At 44.6% G+C, this 16,891-nt stretch overlaps 1 protein-coding gene across 2 annotated transcripts in view; it reads left to right on the plus strand.

Moving 5' to 3' along the window:
• LOC144894393 (discs, large (Drosophila) homolog-associated protein 2b) overlaps positions 1-16,891 on the plus strand; it is a 50,394-nt gene that overhangs the window by 23,385 nt on the left and 10,118 nt on the right. For both annotated transcript variants that reach the window (XM_058046074.2, XM_078794546.1), the window contains exon 3: positions 15,248-16,401. In XM_058046074.2, coding sequence (XP_057902057.1) covers positions 15,248-16,401 — 1,154 coding nt within the window. The remainder of the gene's footprint in view (positions 1-15,247; positions 16,402-16,891) is intronic.

Below are 16,891 nucleotides of genomic sequence, written 5' to 3' on the forward strand. Positions count from 1 at the left end.
GGTCATTTATCAACATGACATATTTGGACTTTGCCGAGTGTTGACAAGAAGTAAAACTGTTAGAACTTAGTATATTTGCTGTCTAGTTTCATTCTCTTCTTAAAAAAAAGAAAAAAAGTACAATGTTGTTCAACCTTTCAGTCTCTCTCCTGACATATCCGGTGTTGCCTGGCAACAACTATCTTTTTTATTTGTGAAGGGTACCCAAACGCCTGTGTCTTTAAAAAAAAAAAAAAAAAAAGCACAGTAAAGGCTAAGTTCTTTGAGCTCCGACTGTGGGTGTTTAAACCGAAATACTCGCTTGTATTCCACAGAGCGGAGCGTGCCAATCTTTTTTTGGAGGTTCATCTGGTCCAAACAATATGCAAACCTTTTGTGAAAGGATAGAGAGGAAGTTTTATTCCTCCCCAGAGATGAACGGCCTGCTTTGGGAGTCACAGGCACATTGCTCCACTGACATTGTAACCTAGTCCATAAAGGAATATTAAGTGTAACTGTACCAATATTGCATGTTTGTACTACAATTGAACACACAATAGAGTGTCAATTTGAATATAGCAATCAAACTAGAGTCATTCAGCCATTCATCGACTGAATGGCATCTACTGTATACAAGACTTCATTGTCTGTGTTTAATGTTATAATCTTAATGACTGCCGGTGCACCCATTTTCCCCCCCAGCCCCCCACCGTAATAACATACGACCACCATATTGATAGGTTCATTACTTGGTCACCACCCCGTTCTCATCACATGATAATGGATTCATAACAGCAGCTGATGCGACTGTAAGTGTAATTATCGCCACATCCTGCTTTTACTTTCATTTGCAGCCCGTCTCCTAACAGGGAGCTCGGCGAGGAGGACACATTTATGACGTTCTGGAATTGTCCTGGAGGAGAGAAAGTGCCAGAAGAACTGATAGATGCGTCGCTGCTCTCCGCGCCGTCATTCATAAACGCAATTACAGTGAAATGTGCTGAACATCCCACTTGTGGTTAAGAGGGCATAAACAACCAATGACTTGTTGCACAAACATGTGATTAAGGAATAGAGGTTATTCGTCTTTGGGTCTAGAAAGGGTGGATATACGGTAGCCTCTTGAGAAATTTACACGATGACCCCTACATCCATCCATGCATCCATCCATCCATCCGAGATCAGGGAAGCCCAGACTTCCCTCCCAGGCGTGCCCCCTACAGTAGTGTAATATTCATTCACTGTCATGTCCTGACTGGTGCTTTAACGTTATATTTATAGGTTATCACATGGTTTGTCTGGTATCAGGCCAGGTATCATGCCCCTAAGTGTCAGTATCAGTATCTGATACTGGCACGCGGGGGCATGATACTGGGCCTGATACCAGACAAATCATGTGATGATCTTATTATCACATACTATTTAATCATGAGCTTATTATCACGTACTACTTGGTTTTCCGACTTGTATTTGCATTTTTAGTTTTTTCGATCATTTCAAGAGTGTCCTCCTCATTAATGGTGATAAAACGTTCCATTTCTAATGTTCTGTTTGCTATTTTCCCTATTTGTCTTTCGCCGGGAGTGTCAACCGCTGACATGTTGACAGAGCATAGACGACAGCAAAACAAACGCTGTGTGTTCACGCTCGTGCGCTGTTCTCTGATTGGTTGTTTCACGAGCACGATACCAGAGCAGCCCGGACATGATACTGGACATGGTTAAACTCTATATTTTATCAGTATCAACTGCCCTGGGCTTTGACACAGTATCATTTCGGCCTTTTCCCGTATCATTCATGGGCGGTTTCTAGGGTACAGGGCCAATTAATACTGTAGTATGTGATAATTAACGTTACAGGCCACTAAAGTGGGTAATCTATGGCCGTAATGGTGAAGAAAGTCTTGGGGATGTCTGATGTAATGGCATGGCCACATGAGTGATGGCAACAAGCTTATTTCTGAGTCTTTTCTTTGGTGTGTTAACACCAAAAAAAAAAAACATTAAAAAACATGAAAAACGAAGAAAATGTAACTTCCGTAACTTTGGTGTAAATATTTATGTGAGTTGAGAGTGTTGCTGGATTTTACAGTGCAGTGGCATCACATTTACAATAAAAGCATATTGAGTTCAGTCCTAACACGCGACGTAATGTATAGTCGTTGCCTAGATCGCTATTGGAAATGAAGTGCTGGATCATTTCAGTATATTTAATATCCATAAGAAAGCCAGTGTCCATTGTTTGACTGTTATTTTAAGTCATATGACCACAGATCGCCTTACCTATAATCCTTTTTGAAAATTAAATCAGCTTGACAGATGGATGGACATCACCTTTGTGTTATGCAATATTGCAACAGAAGTCCTTATTTTTGAAGCATTTAAGCGACCCAAATAAATGAAAGCTGCACTGCCTTATTATTTATGCACATGGTGTCCACGTTCCTGAAAGGATTCTGATAAATCACTTTCCCCTGCGGTGAAATCGATGTGTGGCACAGTCAGGCGTAAAACAAACCCAGTTACCTGCCCTCCTATGGAAAAAAGGAGGCTTCTGCACTTTATAGCTAATGTTTACTTATGAATCATGCATGTGAGAGTGGACTACTTCTGTAATTCATTTTCCTTTTACCTTTACAACATAAGAAGCAGAAGAGTAGTGGATGTAGCGTATGGGTAACATACATAAGGCAACCGCAACATGGAATACCAACGCACTAAAGACAATCATGAATCTGGCCGTTACAACGTAATGGTTTGTAGAGAAGGGATGGCAGTATTCACAATAATAATAATAATAACAATAACAATAATAACAACAACAATAATAATAATAATAATAATAATTCATTCATTTTCGACCGCTTATCCTCACAAGGGTCGCGGGGGTGCTGGAGCCTATCCCAGCTGTCTTCGGGCGAGGACTGGTGGCCAGCCAATCACAGGGCACAAACAACCATTCACACTCACATTCATACCTATGGACAATTTGGAGTGGGCAATTAACCCAGCATGTTTTTGGAATGTGGGAGGAAACCGGAGTACCCGGAGAAAACCCACGCATGCACGGGGAGAACATGCAAACTCCACACAGAGATGGCCGAGGGTGGGATTGAACTCGGGTCTCCTAGCTGTGAAGCCTGCGCGCTAACCACACGACTGCCATGCCCAATGGAGAATAAAAAAAAACATATGACAATAATAATATAATTTTTACTATATTAAACTCTTCTGCACCCTGTGTGTATGCTAGCGGCCCCGCCTCCACCCACAGAGACAAAGAGGCTCTGTAACTGAGAAAAGGGCTCACCCCACTTCGGGTGAGACACCCTGGACTGGTGGCCAGCCAATCACAGGGCACATACAGACAAACAACCATTCACACTCACATTCATACCTATGGACAATTTGGAGTCGCTAACAAGAACATGCAAACTCCACACAGAGATGGTCGAGAGTGGAATTGAACTCAGGTCTCCTAGCTGTAAGGTCTGCGTGCTAACCACTCGACCGCCGTGCAGCCCCAATAATAATAATAATAATAATTTTAACCTCTCATGAAAATGTCCAGTATTTATGTAGAACAATTTGTTCTTTCAGGGCAGGTCTTCATCCCCATGTTGACATTTTTGTGACCAGTAAGAGAGACTGAACACCAAATTTAACACACCTGATCCCCCCCACACACCTGAGACCTAACGAGTAGGGGTGTTACGAGACACTCAGTTCATGAGATGGGTCTATTGGAACGAGTGAAGGCGAAATTTTAACTCTACTTTGCAATGAAGAACAATATAATACAATATGTTGTGATTTACTAATATAATTTTTACTATGTTAAACTCTTCTGCACTCTGTGTGTATGCTAGCAGCCCCCGCCTCCACCCACCGAGACAAATAGGCTCTATAACTGAGAAAAGGGCTCACTTTGGACGCGATATGAACATATGCATTGTGATGTGTACTGACTTTTGATGCAAGGACGTTTTTTTTCTGAAGTTTCCTGGGTTAGCTATTGTGTTATGTTGCATTTTCGTAATTTCAAGGCTTAACGTGTAAAATGCTCATAAAATGCTCGTACGTATTAATGAGTGACATGAAGGAAGGACAAATCCGGTGACAGATGGATCAGGACATGACGACACAGGCCGATTGAGAACCGTCTACTTCTGAATTTCCACACATGGAAACACCCCTTGAGTCTGAAAATCTTGGTATCTTCCATCTCGGGCTGCAAAACAATGGCGATTACTGCCCCTGTACCCTGAATGTACAGGGGTATGGTAGGACTCTATATATTTAGCAAATAAAGTGATCATAAGTAGAAATGCAGCTCGGCTAATGGTGATTAGCATTTGAGTGCGGCAAAGCTAGGACGTTCACATCTCTCGTCAGGGCAAAATAACATTTCCTACTGAGCATGATAGAGGTTAATGGGAGCAAGGCCGCTAGACTGGCAGGCTGAGGTGTGTGTAAAAATATTGCCAAGCGGTGTAGCAAAAACGCTTGGAACAGTTTTGCTTTTGGGCAGCATCAATACTGAATGGGTTTGCCACCAGCCATTTCAGCTTTTTTTCATCAATGCATCTGTAAAAGACAGCGTGAGTCACGGTGGATCGTGTGTGTTGTGTCAATGCGGACGCCTTTCCAGCTGTATTTTGCACTTTCATTGCTGCTTCTCAATGATGGTATACACGTGCCAATGCGCTTGGCACAACTATTACAACTAATGCAGTATGTTACAACGGCACTGCAATATGTGTTTATGACGATTGCAATTTGCTGTTTCAGTTGGATGTGTCTGGGGTTTATTTTATTAGAAGCGGTGGCGCTGGACATATTTTACTGGGGTTTATGACAGACGCTACACGTCTAACCTTTTGTCCATTCCGTCCATCCATTTCCATTATGGCTTCAGGGTCATGGTCAGGGTGGATGGACTCCATCATCGACAATTTTGTTAGCTACTACACTCTCCCGGACTGTCTGTCCTGCTACCACACCGCATACATACCGGAGAATAAGAAGATGTAGCACGACGGAACAGTGTCGCCCACTTCATGTCATTGTCGCTAGATTTAGTGAGTAATCTGACCCAAAAAAAAAGTGACAAGAGATTTTTGGGGACTAAAAATAGACAGGATCTGAGTATGTACTGTATAGGTTTCAGTTTTGCATCGAGCACATAACTTTGCTATGTTCAAGGACCACCAAAGGGTAAAATCCTAATGCGCTGACAAAAAACCTTATCATGGTCAGGGTGGATGGACTCCATCATGGAGAAGTTTGTTAACTACTACACTCTCCCGGACTGTCTGTCCTGCCACCACACTGCATACATACCGGAGAATAAGAAGATGTAGCACGACGGAACGGTGTCGCCCACGGATGTGACTGATAGTGCTAAAGATTATGATAATAGAACATGGGGTTAGGGGCTGCATGGCGGACGAGTGGTTAGCACACAGACCTCACAGCTAGGACACCCAAGTTCAATCCCACCCTCGGCCATCTCTGTGTGCAAGTTCTCCCCATGCATGCGGAACGGTGTCGCCCACTTCATGACATTGTCGCTAGATTTAGCGAGTAATCTGACCAAAAAAAAACAACAACAAATCAAGTGAAGAGATTGTTGGGGACTAAAACAGACAGGACCTGAGTATGTACTGTATAGGTTTCAGTTTTGTATCTCATAGCACATAACTTTGCTATGTTCAAGGACCACCAAACAAAGTGTAAACTCCTAATGTGCTGACAAAAAACCTTATCATGGTCAGGGTGGATGGACTCCATCATGGAGAATTTTGTTAACTACTACACTCTCCCGGACTGTCTGTCCTGCCACCACACTGCATACATACCGGAGAATAAGAAGACATGGCACGACGAATCGGTGTCGCCCACTTCATGACATTGTCGCTAGATTTAGCAAGTAATCTGACCAAAAAAACACGACAAATCAAGTGAAGAGATTTTTGGGGACTAAAACAGACAGGACCTGAGTATGTACTGTATAGGTTTCAGTTTTGCATCTCATAGCACATAACTTTGCTATGTTCAAGGACCACCGAACAAAGTGCAAACTACTAATGCGCTGACATAAAACCTTATCATGGTCAGGGTGGATGGACTCCATCGTGGAGAATTTTGTTAACTACTACACTCTCCCGGACTGTCTGTCCTGCCACCACACCGCATACATACCAGAAAATAAGAAAACGTAGCACGATGGATCGGTGTCGGCCACTTCATGACATTGTCGCTAGATTTAGCAAGTAATCTGATCAAAAAAAAAGAGCGACAAATCAAGTGAAGTCACATGAAAGCACACATCGCTCTCCTAAACCTAGGTCACCCCTCCCCATCTCAAAGCACTCACAGATGGCTCCATTTGTGACATTAAAAATAACAACAAAATAAAGCAACAGAAGAAAGTTAATTTGTAGTTCTAATCTCCACTCACTCATTATTCCTTTTTGGAACCGTGTCCCTTACAATCACATACAAATGCATCATGGCCAATTATGCAAATTATGCATCACTATGTCACACCCAGACTGGACTGTAGCACTTACTCTTTACCCAATTTGGAGTCTCCAATTATCCTAACATGGGGAATGAAACATATGGAGAACATGAGATGATTCAGCAGAGATGCTAACTCACATGACTTCTCCACTTGTGTACAGTATCCTACTTATACAAGTAATAGCTTTCAGAATTAAAACTGAAGCGTTCAACAAGGACAAGGACAAGTACAAGTACACTTTTTTTCATAGGTTGGCTGTTCCTGTGACTTATACTCCAGAGCGAAAAAAAGTGTTTATGTTCCATAAACACTGGACACCTTTTCTGTTCATGTTTATTTTTTTGTGTAGCTGAATATGAATTGTGTTAGCATATCTTACACCTATTCAGCCTGTTCTCTATTCTTTTATTGGTAGAACTTGCCTTCCAAGAGGACGTAATGTCTGTTTTGGTCAAGTAGTTTGGAAAATAAATTAAAAATAAATTAAAAAAATTACCTGCAAAAAAATGCGACTTATACTCCAGTGCGACTTATGTATGTTTTTTTTCTACTTAATTATGCATTTTGGGCATTGTGCAACTTAGAGTCCAGAAAATATGGTAATATATTCCATGTAAAATACCTAATTAAAGGCAGTGGAGTTATTAGCTCGATGATAAAGACACTAGTGCAAGAAAAGAACAGGTGAAGCCTCAGAGGCAATGATTTATATTCCATAGTGTATGTACTGTATAATGCACTCCCGTCATACTGACATCACAAATTGATTTCTCAGAATGTGATAATTACCTTTGAGCAATTCAGTGTCATTCATCAGCCAGTGAATTGGAGCAATTACAAGAAGGATCACAGCAAAACCCCTTCAGGCATGTTGCCCCCACGAATGTGACTGATAGCGCTAAAGATTACGATAATAGAACACTGGGGCTGCATGGCGGTCGAGTGGTTAGCACGCAGACCTCACAGCTTGGACACCCGAGTTTAATCCCACCCTCGGCCATCTCTGTGTGCATGTTCTCCCCATGCATGCATGGGTTTTCTCCGGGTACTCCGGTTTCCTCCCACATTCCAAAAACATGCTAGGTTAATTAGCGACTCCAAATTGTCCATGGGTATGAATGTGAGTGTGAATGGTTGTTTGTCTATATGTGCCCTGTGATTGGCTGGCCACCAGTCCAGGGTGTCTCACCCGAAGTCAGCTGGGGTGAACCCTTTTCTCAGTTATAGAGCCTATTTGTCTCGGTGGGTGGAGGCGGGGCCGCTAGCATACACACAGAGTGCAGAATAGTTTAATATTGTAAAAATTATATTATTATTGTCATATATTTTTTATTGTTCTTCATTGGGCATGGTGGTCGTGTGGTTAGCGTGCAGGCCTCACAGCTAAGAGACCCGAGTTCAATCCCACCCTCGGCCATCTCTGTGTAGAGTTTGCATGTTCTTCCCGTGCATGTGAGTGTGAATGGTTGTTTGTCTATATGTGCCCTGTGATTGGCTGGCGGTGTACCCCGCCTCTCGCCCGAAGACTGCTGGAATAGGCTCCAGCACCCTCCGCGACCCTCGTGAGGATAAGTGGTAGAAAATGAATTATTGAACATGGAGTTAGCACTTTCCGGGGTTGAATCCCGGCTCAGATGTGAGGTTCACTCCGGCACTCCAGTTTTTCTCCCACAGTCCAGAACCGAACCATGGGTTTTAGGTCTATCTAAACACTACACCACTTTACCAATGGGCCAACTGCAGCAGGCATGTCTAAAGGCAGCTGCTTTAACCCTCCTACGTACAAATGCTAAACTGTACCTGATGTCTCATGATCTGAACTCACATCGTCTTTGGTGAGTATGACTCATGCGGTTTTTACATTTACTCCTTCAGCTTGAACTCAGGCAACTTTATACTATGTGGTGTAAAACATTTTATTACCTTACATTACTGACCGTATTACCTGATTAAGATGTTGTAGACTGGATTTGACCATTTCTGGCCATATGTCTCAGGCCAAAGTGTTTGTTCACTGAGACAGTACCGCAGAAGGCTTTACGGACTGCTGCTCGGCGAGTACTGATGGATTGTAAGATCCATATTTGGCCATTGAAGGGCGTAGATAAGAGACAGGCTGCGTCCAAAAGTGTGAGGCATCACTGTGGCATCAGTCAGCGTCTGCCTTCTGCACAGAATAGCGGCAGGATGAAGTGGGCGGAAATGAAATGGTGAATTCAGCCTCTGCTGCAAAACCATCATCTATTTGAATATGATCTGACAGTCGTTCTACTTATATAACATTTACTGCAATTCTTGTGTGTGTATGAATCCGAGCTACTACTTTGTAAGTTTTCGCCCAGTGATGATATGCTATGGAAAAATGGCTGCATACACACCATAGCTGCTCCATAATGTCCAAACTTCATTTTAGCGAGACATAATTCCATGCACAATGATTGTAGTGTGGACATACTCAAGATGTCAACACGACCTACAAATGGAGTGTGATCCAGCCTCATCTACGCTCTAATTACACCCACTCATTCACCATGGAATGTTATGGTAGCACTACTGAAACGCCATACGGTACCGTATTATTTTTCCCTAAAAATTGCATCTGAAAAAGACGGGGTCTAGAAATTCAAACATGTAAACCGACGGGTAGCGACAAATCACTTAATTCCAAGCAATCCGTAGCTTTTCTTCCTGTCACTCACACACAGTAGTGGCCTGGAGCTTGAAAAAGAGGCGCAGTTAAGATGCTAACTATTAGATAATCAGGGTAATAATAATAATAGTGCAGGCTGCACGGCGCACGAGTGGTTAGCGAGCAGACCTCACAGCAAGGAGACCCGAGTTCAATCCCACTCTCGGCCATCTCTGTGTGGAGTTTGCATGTTCTCTCCGGGTACTCCGGTTTCCTCCCACATTCCAAAAACATGCTAGGTTAATTAGCGACTCCAAATTGTCCATAGGTATGAATGTGAGTGTGAATGGTTGTTTGTCTATATGTGTCCTGTGATTGACTGGCCACCAGTCCAGGGTGTACCCTGCCTCTCGCCCAAAGACAGCTGGGATAGGCTCCAGCACCCCCGTGACCCTCATGAGGATAAGCAAAAAACTACCTTTTGTAGTCGGGAACTGATATTTCCCTGAAACTTACTTGTGTTCTACAGCTGATTACTAAAGAACCAAAAAAGGTAAAACCAAACTTTTTCATTCTGATGTAAGACAGGAGTCTAATCTTTCGTTTGGTGGGTTCCATGTCTATTTAGGCATAGAACACAATACTCTGTATGCCATGATCGACGAGTAAAATGGCCTGTACTGAGGGGGATGTCTTTTGGAAAATGGCTGGTATTGAATAATTAATTAGAATAACCATGCGGTTACTTGGAGGCACGGCGGTCGAGTGGTTAGCACACAGACCTCACAGCTAGGAGACCAGGGTTCAATTCCACCCATCTCTGTGTGGACTTTGCATGTTCTCCCTGTGCATGCATGGGTTTCCTCCCACATTCCAAAAACATGCTAGGTTAATTAGCCACTGCAAATTGTCCATAGGTATGAATGTGAGTGTGAATGGTTGTTTGTCTATATATGCCCTGTGATTGGCTGGCCACCAGTCCAGGGTGTACCCCGCCTCTCGCTCGAAGACAGCTGGGATAGGCTCCAGCACCCACCGCGACCCTTGTGAAGATAAGCGGTAGAAAATGAATGAATGAATAATAATAGTGATCTATGAAGCGGAGTCAAACCACTGTTGGGATATTCATAACCAGAGCAGCGGTTATCATTTTATTCTTGTGTTTAGTGGTAATGTTAATTCATTTATTCTGACTTACAATGCCTCGTAGGAACGGAACTGGCTCGTAACCCGAGGACCACTGGTATCTGTTTCTGCAAATGAACCGCACATACAGATCATTACGGACACTACACGGCTACAACACCACCCACCCACCCAACCTAATGGTGATAATACCAAGACAACACTATTATCACCCACATCTTTTGGCAAGGATGATACTTGCTGTACATTAGTCTCTGCTATCTGGTCACGGGGAAGCTGGAGTCTATGCCAGTTCACAGAGACGGGTTATACCCTGGACGGATAACTGTTGACGCACACATTTGCAATTTTAATGTTGAAATGCTGTCACTGTTTGTACATCCAACGCCTCCCACCTACCCATATTGTGTTTTGTTGTGGTTATTATAGTATTGGCTGAGAAACCTGTATGTTGTGGCTACAGTTGTAAGCTGTGACTGTCACAGTATCCGAAGCGAGGATCGAATTTACTTGTTTACGTCCATGATAAATCTTACTCGACACGCAAAAGGTACCTGGTAACTTCATACAGTTTTTTTTTTTGTGAAAGCATCGGGTAGGAAGAGTCTCTCAGCGAGTAAAAATGATCAGGGACATATGCTTTGTCAACGGCGATCAATAACTGACCATACAGAAAATACTTTTCACCGCCGTGATTCATGCTCCACAGTTTGGCTGCCTGTTGCGTTGTGCATCCCTGCGGCATTTTTCTAGCCGTGTATTGGTGTGGAGGAGGAAGGCTTCATTTATGCCAAGTTATGCAACCATCTTGGGAAATGCACGGCCAGGAGACGACTGTAGCCTCGTTACACAGCTTCAGCAGTCAGCAGCACACTAGTTTCCCTGCAGAGCAAAAGAAGAGCATGCGGCGAGGCTTTCCCCTCTCCTTTTTTTTTCTCTGCTACACTAGCAATCATGCCACCCACCCCCCCACCCCCCTCCGTGTGTGACATCTTTCTCGGGATGAAAGTGGGTTACAAGCTGCATCAGGTGCTGACAAAAGCACATTTAAGGTAGAGGGGAAATAGCCCATGGCTTTTACACCACACAATAGCTGTTGCGTAAGTTGTGAGGCAAGAAATCTCACATGCGTGTTCTGGAAGCGACAGCAGGTAATTGAAAATGCCAAATACACTGTGGCGGTGAAAGCATTCGGATATCCGCGGGAAGTGAAAATGGAATACAAGAGGGAATTGCATGGTCCTTTTGCAGGTACACAGTGGATCCCCATGCATTTGCCAGTCAGTATCAAAGCCCTGCAAATTCTCGGATTTTTGGTCATCGTTTTTTTCACACACATCTCATTCACTAGGGGTCAGTAATCTAACAAATAGAGATAAAATATATTGTAAATTATTAACAGTCACGAGTGAACAATAGCAATTGAAGAGAGAAAGGGAAGGGATCTGATCTGGCCACCAGTCCAGGGTGTACCCCGCCTCTCGCCCAATGACAGTTGGGATAGGCTTTTTTTCTTTGTGCATTTTTTAGCCGGTGCGACTTTTATCCCGAGCAATTCATAGTCAGGAATATACGGTGCCATTTTATCGCTAGCATGTGGCAACACAAACAGATCCCAAATGGTGGATGGGTGGATGGATGGATGGATGTCGTCCCTTCAGCTGGTACCCAGTCCAAGTCCAAAGTCCAAGTCCAAAGTCCAGTGAGTTGTTTCCGTGTCTACCCTAGCCATGTGGATGCAGATGGATGATGGGTAATGCAGTCACCTCAGTCTGTACCATGTTGATCCTCCTGGACCGAAGTGCCTTGACGCAGTTGTAGATGTCGACCACACCCTCTCGCTCGGCCATGTCCAGCATGATGTCGATGACTATGAAGCAGCCCGTGCGTCCTGCTCCGGCACTGAGAGATAATAAACAATGCGGTCAGTCTTTATCCGTCTTTACGGTGAGACTACTCATACCTACAGTGGACCACAATAGGCTCCAGCACCCCTCGCAACCCTTTTGAGGATAGGCGGTAGAAAATGAATGAATGAATGTTGATCGGGGAATGTCAATATAACACAAACAACCATTCACACGCACTTTCTATGCTAGCATCTGATGGATAATTGTCTGTAGTGCATTATAGTAGTATTTATTACCGTTTTCTGCATCCACATGTTGGTTTACTTGTTCTAAAGCTCCTGTCACACCACTAATAAGTGCAGAACACGCCAGCTAAGGCTCCACGCCTAGCTGAAAAGGAAGGTCTTTGGGGTTCTGACGTGACTAGGCTTAAGTACTTTTCAAAAAGCCTTTTGGAATCTTAAATTGTGTGGCCAGATGAAAGTTCGCTCAAAGAGACACTTGACAAAAACTCGACAGGTCAATCTAGGCTGGATGATGGAGGCTAACACTGCTCCGCATCAGCTTATAGCACAGAGAGTGGGCGGTATTGTCCAAGACAGAGCTCACAAACCTCCCCTCTCCTACTTCTCTTACTGCCTGCAGGCCATCTAGACGCAGCCAGATGACACAAGTTTGTTTTTCCAGCATCCACTGCCGTGATGTCACCTCCCCCGCACACTTAATACACTACACTGACCACTACGCATTAGCAAATACCGCAAGGCAGTCTGCTGTAAATATGTAATACCCTGGACCTCCTCGGGATAAACAGCTTTTTGCTGTTGAAATGTTGAATTTGAAGCAGACAGCTTCTCGGTGTCATGAACTTATTGTTCTGCTGGGTAACCGTTCCATCTTGACTTCAACATAGACGGACAGGATTCCATCCTTCACGTTCTGGGATTCATTTCAATTTTGACTTTTAGGTTGGCTCTTATGGCCGCAACAGTAACGCATGTTTTTATTTGGATTTACAAACATTATGGATAATTCATGGATATTTAGCACTTGATTTTTTTTTCTTGCTTGCCTCCAAATTTAACCTGAACAAAATGCCAAACAATCTGCAATTCAATATGCAGAATAGCTTCTGCATGGGAAAAGAAGCAAGTGGCTTTGTCCCATTTTGCACAGTACTGTGTCCTTATCCTTTCCTGTGTGGCTGGGTTCCACCCCAAACAACCTTGAAAATCCTGTTACAGAACTGTGGTTTTTCAGCAGTAGTTGCCATGACAACTGTGCAATTTATTTCTGGCTCTTTTCAAATGGTGTGTGAGATCAGAGATCCCGAGTATTATGTAAGACGGAGAGCACTGTTCTACACTGGGGTTTCCTGCTGCAGAGGAGAGGAGTAATTAATGAGCTCGGGGTGCAGGTAACACGGTGGCAAGTTGGAAATAGCTCATTTGCATTTACTACCCACATCGGAAGCACTCAGTGGCGGTCGGAAAAGTCATGTTTTCATCTGGAGTTGCTCTTGATTATTTGTAATAGCGTGTTGTTTTGATTTTTTAAATTATGGTGGGTTTTGATACAGAACATTGGAATTCAGGGCTGCACAGCGGTCGAGTGGTTAGCGTGCACTCACAGCTAGGAGACACGAGTTCAATCCCACCCTCGGCCATCTCTGTTTGGAGTTTGCATGTTCTCCTTGTGCTAGGTTAATTAGCGACTGTCCAAATTGTCCATAGGTATGAATGTGAGTGTGAATGGTTGTTTGTCTATATGTGCCCTGTGATTGGCTGGCCACCAGTCCAGGGTGTACCCCGCCTCTCGCCCGAAGACAGCTGCACCCCTCGTGAGGATAAGCGGTAGAAAATGAATGAACTTGTATATATTTTTTTTCTTTGTGCATTTTTTAGCCGGTGCGACTTATAATCCCGAGCAAATTATAGTCAGGAATATACGATTCTTCTACTTACCCTCTCCAACGTGAACGTGCGAACCACATATTCAGCAAGCGGTTCCACCTCGATAAAAGTCACCTTGAAGTCGCCGTACACCTCAGCGTCATCCGGCCAGTATTTGTAGCACTTGACCTTGATACACACAAAAAGAGTAAAAAAAAGAAAACAAACATGATATTTCCATTGGAAAATACTGAGCCGCATTGTGAAGTCCAGACAAAAAGCGAAAGTGCAACGTACCCTTCCAACCTCCACCAGATTGGTTACCATGACAATACAGGCCGACTGTTCCTGCCACACCATCCTCCAGAAGTCATACACGGTCTCATGCACAGGACCTAACAACACAAAGGAGGACTTCATTATGAAACAATGATGCCTGGAAAATACTTCATATTATAACATGTACTGCATCTTTTCCCTGTGTATGCGTGGGTTTTCTCCGGGTACTCCGGTTTCCTCCCACATTCCAAAAACATGCTAGGTTAATTGGCGACTCCAAATTGTCCATAGGTATGAATGTGAGTGTGAATGGTTGTTTGTCTATATGTGTCCTGTGATTGGCTGGCCACCAGTCTAAAGTGTACCCCACCTCTCGCCTGAAGAGGGCTGGGATAGGCTCCAGCACCCCACGCGACCCTCGTGAGGATAAGCGGTAGAAAATGAATGAATGTTTACTATATAAGGTGACTATTAAGGTGACTATAGGGGTGTTATTTCACGTCTAGAGGGCTCTAATAGGCCTCACAGCTAGGAGACCCGAGTTCAATTCCACCCTCTCTGTGTGGAGTTTGCATGTTCTCCCCGTGCAGGGGTGGGTTTTCTCCGGGTACTCCGGTTTCCTCCCACATTCCAAAAACATGCTAGGTTAATTGGTGACTCCAAATTGTCCATAGGTATGAATGTGAGTGTGAATGGTCGTTTGTCTATATGTGTCCTGTGATTGGCTGGCTATCAGTCCTCGCCCGAAGACAGCTGGGATAGGTTCCAGCACCCCCGTGACCCTCGTGAGGACAAGCGGTAGAAAATGAATGAATGAACATTGTAATTCAAGGTCTCGTCTCGTACAAGAAAGTAGAATGAAATACATATTTAACATTCCCACCTCAAACGTTTCCTTACCGTTTTTCTTCCTGTTTGGTTTTCTTGTGTCTTCTCCCAAACAGACCAGAAGTTTACACCTTGGTCCCGGTCTCGAAAGTTCAATGAAGGCAGACACCTTCCTCCGGCCAGGAACATGAAGGGCTTATCGGGCAGCCGCTCCCAACACCAAATCCCTTTACCCCATGGCCTCGACTATGACCCCCACGTGCATGACCTCCACGGGCGCCATGGCTCAGAGTCCCGCCACTCCTCCTATCTGCTCAGCCCGACAGAGAGCTGCCCAATGGACTTCCAACATCGCTACTCACCGCGCAGTTCCATCCATTCCGACTGCATGATGATGGCGCCGGTTATGATGCCTCCCGTCCCCTCGTCTGACCACATCTCCAGCAGCACCTTCCCCAGAATGCACTACAGCTCTCAATATTACGACTCGGCCACACGGGACGACTGCGTCGCCATCACGGCTTCCGCCACGTCACCGGCGGTCGCCGCTGCTGCCGCCGCGGCCGCCGCCTCCTCGCACCATGCCGGCACCAAGAGCAATCGCCTCCCTGCCAACCTGTTGGACCAGTTTGAGAAACAAATGCCCCTCCACCGGGACGGCTTCCACACATTACAATACCAGCGCACATCCACCACCGCTGAGCAACGCAGCGAGAGTCCAGGCCGCATCAGACACCTCGTTCATTCTGTTCAGAAGCTCTTCACAAAATCCCACTCCCTGGAGGGATCGTCCAAGATGAACGGCACAAAAGGCGACATCGGAGGAGGCGGAGGAGCAGGGAGTTACTATCATCATGGCCATCAGTCAAACAAACATGGTAGCAAGAGGAGCAAAAGCAAAGAACGGAAGCACCGCTCCGGCGGTTGGTGGAGCTCCGACGACAACCTGGATAGCGACAGCACCTACCGCACTCCCAGCGTCATGTCACGGCACCACGGAGAACACGTCACTCACTGCTACCCGGATTCCATACATGGGCACCACTTTGGAGACCTGTCACTCAAGACCTCCAAGAGTAACAACGATGTTAAGTGCTCAGCGTGCGACAGCATGGCCATGGCGCCCGAAGGCAAATTCATGAAGAGGAGCTCCTGGTCTACTCTGACGGTTAGCCAAGCTAAGGAGGCCTACAGAAAGTCATCGCTCAACTTGGAGAAAACCATGATGCACCCAGACCTCAAGCCTTCACGAACCTGCCATTATCTGCAGGTTAGTGTCACCAGAAAAGTCTGCAACGCATAATAAACGAGGGAAGCCACGTGTCAAATAGAATGAAATGAATCACAAACGTCAATAAGGGTCTCCCCCCCATGGCAGAATATTATTGGCAAAGTGGCCCTGAGCATGACCAATTTGACAACGACCTAGATCAATATCTAAAAATCCAACGCTAGCTTACGTTGAATGAAGCAAAAAGAACGCAACTGCTGTATTGATTAGTGATCCAGCAGTTTCGGTTTCCTCTGTAACCTCTCTAAGTCAATTCCAGTGTCTGTGATATTGAAAGGCCAATATATTTAACAGGGATTCCCTTTTGTGTGTGGGCTCCAAACAAATTATTTTTTTCAGATTAAATTTAACAAAGCATTATTAGAGCCCTGTAGACATGACAAAACACGACTATAGTCACATTTATACTCTTTTTATTTACAACATATTGCGCAACTGCAGGGTCTTGAGACACATGCTAACTCGCAAA

This window comes from Doryrhamphus excisus, linkage group LG11 (genome assembly GCF_037039965.1).
Source record: "Doryrhamphus excisus strain RoL-2023G ecotype Guam linkage group LG11, RoL_Dexc_Guam_v1.1, whole genome shotgun sequence".
Classification (NCBI taxonomy): domain Eukaryota; kingdom Metazoa; phylum Chordata; class Actinopteri; order Syngnathiformes; family Syngnathidae; genus Doryrhamphus; species Doryrhamphus excisus.